Genomic DNA, 7,767 nt, shown 5'->3' with positions numbered 1-7,767 from the left:
AGGATGTGCCTTGAGCTGCCCTCCTCCAGGCACAGGGAATGAAAAGCATTTGCAGGCAGAGCTGCCGCAGTATAACTGCTGCACTGTCTGATCTCTACCTACCACTACCGGCCCCCTTCATATTGTCCCTCGCTACAAAGCAGCTCTCGCCTCCTGACCGCAGACATTCCTAGGACACTTGTTACTCTGCTTTTATTCCTGACAAATATTTCTGAGTGCCAGCAGGCAAAACTCATTCAGCAGTTCTTGTGAAGGGAGGACAAGAAGGCAAGACCTGCTATGGACTACTTGCAGAAGCAGATAAGACTCTTACATGCCAACAGCTGTACACCTCTTACTTTTCAACAAGCCCAGATGCTTGTTGGGGCAACAAGTGGAAGGCAGCGGCATGGGTGGAAAGAGGGGGCAGTCCTCCCGTTTGGTTCTGGAAGCTCCCAAACCTTTCAGCTTCTCCACCAGAGTGGTGTTTTTACCTCCGCACTTTGTCATTCCCATGGATAGCTATTAAACAGACCTATCAGGGATGTATCCCCTGGCATCTCCAATAATGGTGGATGCAAGGAAGGTACAACAGGGTGGATCACTGTAAATATACCTGGCCATATGCTCTCCCTCTAAAACATCCACTACTAACAACATTGGAGACAAGATAGCAGGAGATTGCTTTGATCCAGTTTGGCACTTGTTACATTATGTACCCCACCTGTGTGCTGGCCATTGCTTGGTGTAGCAGGCTGGCAATCCCCAACTTTTCTGCAAACTTCTGAATTGGCTAAAAAGAAAGAAGGTGCTTTTTTCCTGTGGCTTTCTCTGCATGCAGCCTGAGTGCCATACCCTCCTTTCACCTGATTTCCATTACAGGATATTGAATTGCATTCTAGGACAAAATAAATAGGCCCTGAGCCTAATTAGAAAACGCAACAAATAGTTCTTTATTTGCCGATTAACAAAAGAACTAACTAGAAGACCACGGCACTGGATGTTTGCAGGTGACTTTTGTTGGTCCAGTGAACTAGGGTGGCAGGATCCAAGAGGCTCTTGTCTTCCTACAGAGCTAGTTTGTATAGTGAAGAGGGATACAGCACTTGCTCTTTTTTCTTAAGGAGAAAACCAGGTGTTGCTGCTATCTTGAGTTCTGAACAATTTGTGCAATGATGAAATCAGTTTGGTAGGAATGATTGCCACCTGGGATTCTTGGGACCCATTATAGCAGTAGCTTTGATTTATTTTTCGCTAGATCAGATCCATGCATGCATCTTTCTTAATGGATCTACTTATGTAACTACCTCTGTAACCATGCAGGGGTGGCTGAAGGGAATTGCCTCTCCAGTCTGCAATGGAGTTGTCTCCTTGCTGTGCTTTTCAGAGAGGGTTCAGTTGCAAGTCATTTTGGTCTCTACCAGGCCTTATACGCTGCATTTTTGATAGCATCCCTTGGGCTGGGTTGGAAGCTGGTGCTCTGTTTTGTTGGAACAGGGACACCCATCATTGGGCACCTACTACATCAGCTCTTAGACTTCCATCACTTGTCAACCTGTCCCATCAGGAGTGCAAGGATGAGGGGGAGGCTTGCCATAGCCTAGCAGAGCTGTCTGTATCTCAACCTGTTTACACCACATGCACGTGTGCACAGATTGCACTTAGTACGTCTCAGCAGAACATGACAGTGAACAACTAGCATGAAAAGATGTGAATGGCTTTTGTCAGCAGTGAGAGATGCATCAGCCACAGCAGAGCGTGGTCCTGCCTCATGTCAAAGGCTCCAAGGCCATTAATGAAAGGGAAAATAGAGGGAATCAATTAATCGACCCCCTGCTATGCTGCTTCTCGGGTAATATTTCCCCCTCTCAAATGGGCTAACCTGCTGTTGCGGCTCTGTTGCTAGCACTGTTGCCTTGAAAGCTGGTAGCTAGAAGCAAGGACTAAGGGATGCTCTTGGCGGGGACCAACTCAACACTTATCACACCTGCTTACTGGGCATTGGGTTGGAGAAGATGAAGTGGCATTTGCTACACTCCTGATGATTTTGGTTCCTCCTATGCAATTGCCATGGGTCTTATGGGGTTTGGACCAGTTAAGATGTCCAAAACAACAGAGCTTGGGCCAGTCTCTAGCTGCTGGTTAAAAGGCAGCCAGGCAGACTGCCAGGCACAACAGAGCTACAGCAGTCTTAAGTGTCCGCTGGTTGTTGCAAGGGGTAGGCATAAGGTCTGGAATATTGCCTGAGAAGCATCCAAGTTTGGAGGGGAAGTGGGTGTCTCAGCACCCGCTGTTCCTGCGCATGAAGGCATGGCCCCCCACAGCACACTGCATCTCGACGAAGGCCAATGCACCCACGGTGACCTCGCAGGGGCCCAGCACCCGGAAGCCACACTTCTGGTAGAAGGGGACCAGGAAGTCCTCGCACATGAGCACAGCCCGCCGCGCGTAGGGCAGGCAGCGCAGGTACTGCAGGTAGCGCCACATCAGGATGGAGCCCTTGCCCTGCTGGCGGAAGGTGCGATGCACTGCCAGCACGTGGATGTGGACCGTGGTGCCGTGGGGCTTGTGCAGAGTCATGGCGTCCTGCCGAGAGAGAGAGGGGATGGAGCAAAGCGTGTTAGAGGGAGGTTGGTTCCTGCTGCAGTCCCCTCCACTCAAGCGTGTGTAGGATGACTGTTGGCAGCTGGTTGAACTCAGCTGGGGTGAATGGGCAGTGCCACGGTCTCACAGGGGCGCAGCCCTCTTCACACCCGTTTCTGTGAGGCGCTTGGAGGAGAGGTGCTGCCTGGATGCAGGTTAAGCAAAGGCTCGGAGCCTCCCTCCCACTATCCCTGCTTTACATACGGGGAAACTGAGGCACTGAAAGCTCAGGACCTGACTTCATTCCCTGACTAGCTGAGCCTTCAATTGCTGTCTTCCAATGGCTTTGATGGGAGCAGCGCCTGCTCAGCTGTTCCTGATGATCAAGCCCGGAGAAGCCTGGACAGTTTGACAGCTAGGCAAAGACCCCAGGAGTCCTGACTCTGTCCCCCCACTCCAAAAAGTTAGCTCACTCCCTCCCCAAGGAAGTCTTTATGGATTTTTTTTTTTAATTACTTTTAACTACATGTAATTGTAATGGGGCTTTTAAAAGCTAAAACAATCACTTCTGGAAATTACTTAGCACATTTTAATAGCAAAGGCAATAAAAATAAGTGATGAGAAGACTCTCAGAGAAATTGAGTTATCCTGCAGAGATTAGCACTCCAAGAACTCCCTCTTCCTCCCCTGCTACACCCACTCCGTGCTGCACGGCTGCCAGAAATTGATTAGTTTGTAAAGTGCTTCGAAGTCAAAAAGTGCTTTATAAGCAGTAAGTGTGTTTGTCATTAAGGGAATGGCTGTGTTTGCACTGCAATTAATTGTTCGCAGGCTGGGTGAGGTCATGTTTCGGTTGGTTGAGTGGGAGAACTGAGCTCCCGCTTCTATTTTTGCTGCTTGTCAGAAGGCTGGAGGTGTCCTGGCATCCAGACACGGGTCTGGAGCTGTTCTGGGCATGTTAAGCAACTGGGAGAGGGGAGTTATTTAGGGAAGGGGAATGGGATGTAACTGGCAATCCCAGGATGCAACGAGGGGTAAACTGAGGCCGCAAAATGGAAGATGATGTCTTAACAGCAAAGTCTAACGATGTGGGCTGAGCATCCGTCTCAAAGCCTAGTTCCTCTGCTTGCCTCACCCGTCCCCGCTCCTGCGACGACAGATCCCGACATGGGCCTCAAAGCAACTGCCTCTCCACAAGCTGCTATGCTGCCTACTAGCGACAAGGGGGAAGCTTTTACATCCATCATAGCGTGATGAGTAATGACTTTGACCGCTTGGCCCAGAGGCTGTACTCCTCTTTCCCCTCGACCCATTTCTCTTGCAGCGTAAGCTCTTTAAGGCTGTGATTCTGCCTCCCCCACTAGAGCTTGTGCAATGGGGTGCAGCCCTGCATTCACTGGGGCAGGGGGGCATGAGCCCACCTACTGCCCCCTATCTAGAAAATCAGGGGGCCTCCATTGCTAGAGTATCCAAGCACCTCATCATCTTCAATGCATTTACCTTCATGAGCCCTCTGTGAGGGAAAGCAAGGCTATTATCCCTGTGTTAAGCTAGGGAAACTGAGGCATAGAGGGATATGGTCACTTAGGAGATCTGAGGCTCAGTAGGGACTTAAGTCCCAGGGTCGAGCTCTAACCACGGCACCGTCCTCTTGGATGTCTTAGGTGAATATAATTCACTCATGTCTCTAACTTGAAAAATGGGGCCCGTGGTCTCGCTGACTGGCTTTCCAAGGAAAGCTGCAGAGCTTGATAAACTGACACCACTGTGACCATCCCGCCACTGTTCGTGACCCCTGGCTGAGGAGCAGTCCCACCTACGTTTGTTGGACTCCTGTCTCCAGAGATCCGTCGTTGTCCTCCTCTTGCTACCAAGCATGAAAAGCACATGGAAGAGAGAGGAGCTATTGGGATCCGCCCTTACCTGGCTGAGTTTGTCCTGGTCCCAAAGAGATCCTATAATGAAGGCGACCAGCCGGCCTTCCTCAAACCAGCCAAGTGACAGCTCTGGGCACAAGTTCAGGAAGTGTCGGATCTCATCCATGTGCAGAGGGCAATCGCCCGAAACAGATATAAATGCTGGAAAAGAACAAAAAGGCCACGTGAAAAGAGAGCTAAGCCACAGCGCCTCTGGGTTTGGGCTAATTGATGCTAATATACATAACGGGCATGAACCAGAAGCCTGGGATTGAAGGCCCAGAGGGACTGGGCTAGAGGGCCTCACTCCTCCACTCGGGACCAAACTGGCTGCCAAATGGCAGGTCAGGAAAGAGTTTTGCCCCCAGGTCGGACTGGCACAGACTGCGGGGAGGGGGAGGGGGGAAGAATACTGCACCGAGGCATGGTCCTCTTTCAGGTTCCTCTGAGCACGAGTTAACTCGCTAGATCTGTCGCTGCAATGGCAGTGCCCTCATGACCCTGTTTTTAGATGTCACGTGGTGTAGGGGGTTTCTGGCCTTGTGCCCTTTAGCTGTATGCGAGTCTGAAGTGGCTGTCTTGGTGAATCCTTAGGCGAACGGCTGCCTGTGAATGCAGGGGATTGAGATCAGTGGCTGAAGAGGCCCCTTCCTAGTCCTATGCTCTTAAGTCTGGGAGTTTGGATCCAGCTCTAAACAACTTGAGCCTTTTTCTGCTTTCAGTAGAAGCAGCCAGAAGCAGCAGGGCTACCCCTTCTCATGTGCCCTTCCTCAGCTACCTACCTTTTAGAGACTGGGTGCTTCACCCTTGGGCAGCGAAGCCCTCCATTTTCCCTGCAGGACCACCCTCTGAACTGATGCCTGCTCTCTCATCCACACAGCTCAGACCCCAGAAAAGTCCTCAACGGGATCACGACTCGCTACTTGAACCTGTTCTGCCAGCAGTTTTCTCAATCGTTCCTGCAGCATTGGGGTTTGGTTTCAAGCCAGGCATGAAGGTTTATGTAGCTTCACATTTCAGTTCCTACTAATTGATATGGGGAAAACCAAACCCCGCTGGTTTAGAAATGCAATAGCTGCCAAAGCTTGGGGAAGGGCTGATGATAGGTAGTTGGGGCAGAGGTGAAAGCATGTTGCGCTCCCAAAACGTGTGACCTTCAGGAACACCTTTTGCCTTCTAGCAACAGCTGGGGTAACCTGTCATTTTTGTCCGAGTCTCGGCCGAATTCCTCTTGGGAATGACTCGTCTTTGGCGGTGCAGGTTTCCTGGCGCACCTTAGAAATGGTCATGAGAAGGAACAAACAGCAAAATTTAAATCCAGTGCTAAGCCAGGGTGTAGCTCTGGGAGCAACACTGGATATGGCTCAGCACCTTCAGGGCTTTGAAGACTCAGAGAATCCTCCTAAAAATAACTGGACTGACTACAAATGTTCCTGGATCTAAGAAGCTTTTAGTCTGTGCCCTGCTGGGGGCGGAGGCCAAGAAGATTATTTCATGCTAGCAAGTCTGGTCCAGATGGCTGCAATGTGCAGGAGGTACACGGCCGGGGGGTAGGTGACTTTTCCTGGCCCAGGTGACTCTGCCCTTGCTAGCGTAGTAGGAGAAAAGGATCAAGTGCTCTCCAAGCCATTGCGAGGTGCGCATTGGCATCTGACAGCAGGAGGCCTGTCTGGGGAGCAGGTTCACGTGTCCCAAAAACATAGCTTCAGGGCCAGGGCTTTGCCTCACCGGCATCATTCCTCGAGGCACAAAATGAGACCCTGACGTGGCCCTGAAGCAGGAGTCCACCCTCAAGCCGCCTCCTTCCTAGTGACCCCAAAGTCACCACCATCTCTGTGATTCTCTCTGAGCTTGGGGGCTGGAAGAACAGGGAGCAGTGACTGTTTTTGGAAGGGCAAGATGAGTTTTCAGACACAGCTGTTGTAATGGAGCTGACACTAGAGACTCCCCTGGTGTTCCCAGCCTGGCTGGTGGCTCATTCTCTCCCTGCCTTTGACTCCATAAAGCTCTTCGGGCTTCGGTTTCTATGAAAGCTGCGGTGGTAATCCCCAGCTTTTTCTCAGGTGTGATTTAATTGTGTAGTCTCCAGCCCTGAGGGACATTTCCATGGCCGCTCTAGCATTTTTATTAGAGGACAGGGACGGGCTCTAAACCTAGGAAGGGGCCTGGCAAGGAAGGGCAGCGTGAGAGAGCGGTCCTTACCTTCCCTCTCGATCTCAAAGACGCTGATGGCGTCCTCGGGGCTGAGGCACCGGAACTCGCTGGCCGGGAGCGTGTGTCGGCGCTGGCGGCCAGGGGAGCTGCGGGGAGACATCAGGTGAACGGGCTTCAGGAACGGCAGGGCGCTGATCACCGACATCTCCCGTCTCCTGTGCTGCTGCCCTCTGGAAATGCCTTTTGGTCACCGGCAAGTCGCTATATCAGTAAATCTTCCCTGGTGTGGTCAGCCAGGGGCTGGAAATACCTGCTGAGCCACAAGGGATTAGGCAGTGTACCTCCCTCGCTCTATATATACACATACCAAGCCCTGAACGTGCTCGCACAGCAGCTTGGCCAGCCCATGCAAATGTTCCTGGGCTCTTAGGCATCGGTGCTGCCTGGTGTAAATGAGGTTTGTCCCGTCATGGCGCTGGGGCCCATGCATGGGCTGGGCTGCAGAACCAAAGCCCACCTCCCCACCACCAGCAGTGCGGGAACACTAGGCAGTGACCCGGCTGCTGGAGACCCGGGTGGGAACAACGGAGCACAGGGAGGAACTGTGGCTTTTAGAGGCGGCGAGATGGGCAAGGTTAATGTGCTGACGTGAGCAAGGGAGAGAACGTCGCGCTCCGGTCACCAGAAAGCTGGATCTGGGGGCTGCACAAGTGCTCTTAGAGCCTGATCCTGGCTGGGGCTGGGCATTCACAAGGTGCTGTGCACCCTCTGACTGCTGCAGCTCAGAGCCCCACAGAAGCCGCTGAGCACCGTGGAGCATTGGGCCCTCCGAGCTGTCTGGCCTACTGCTTCCTGGGATACCCTTACAGGAGTCTGGGCAGCAGGCAGGCTGGCTAGTGCCAGCTGGCCCTGGGAGCCCGAGTAGGTCTGGCTGCCCCTGGCCTGACTGCCTCCATCTGACCCTAGTTACCTGCAGCTTCCTGCCTATAAACAGCAGCCTTTTCAGCACCCTTGTTTCTCTGTGTAGCTCTGGGCTTCTGACTCCTTGTTCTCAGGTTCTGCTTGTTGTTTCCTGGCTCAAGTCTGGAACATCTGTGTCCCGGTTGTCCCCTGACACGTGTTACCACTGAGCAAT

General features: G+C 52.2%; 1 protein-coding gene across 1 annotated transcript; it reads right to left on the bottom strand.

The window, feature by feature from the left end:
• Positions 1-888: 888 nt before the first annotated feature.
• AANAT (aralkylamine N-acetyltransferase) lies at positions 889-7,194 on the bottom strand. The gene is made up of 3 exons (XM_019542657.1): positions 6,681-7,194; positions 4,486-4,640; positions 889-2,565 (listed from the first exon to the last, which is right to left on the bottom strand). The coding sequence occupies exons 1-3, from the start codon at positions 6,835-6,837 to the stop codon at positions 2,260-2,262; spliced, it is 618 nt and encodes a 205-aa protein (XP_019398202.1). The 5' UTR covers positions 6,838-7,194; the 3' UTR covers positions 889-2,259.
• Positions 7,195-7,767: the final 573 nt, after the last annotated feature.

Source organism: Crocodylus porosus, unplaced genomic scaffold, assembly GCF_001723895.1.
Source record: "Crocodylus porosus isolate Cpor-Errol unplaced genomic scaffold, CroPor_comp1, whole genome shotgun sequence".
NCBI lineage: Eukaryota > Metazoa > Chordata > Crocodylia > Crocodylidae > Crocodylus > Crocodylus porosus.
The sequence above is the reverse complement of the archived record's forward strand: the minus strand, read 5'-3'. Positions and strand labels throughout refer to the sequence as shown.

Coding starts and splice junctions, on each gene's coding strand:
- AANAT (XM_019542657.1), bottom strand. CDS start 6,837: ATGTCGGTGATCAGCGCCCTGCCGTTCCTGAAGCCCGTTCACCTGATG. Junction 4,641..6,680: donor CTTTGAGATCGAGAGGGAAG/GTAAGGACCGCT, acceptor GTTCTTTTCCAG/CATTTATATCTGTTTCGGGC. Junction 2,566..4,485: donor ACCAGGACAAACTCAGCCAG/GTAAGGGCGGAT, acceptor CTCTCTCGGCAG/GACGCCATGACTCTGCACAA.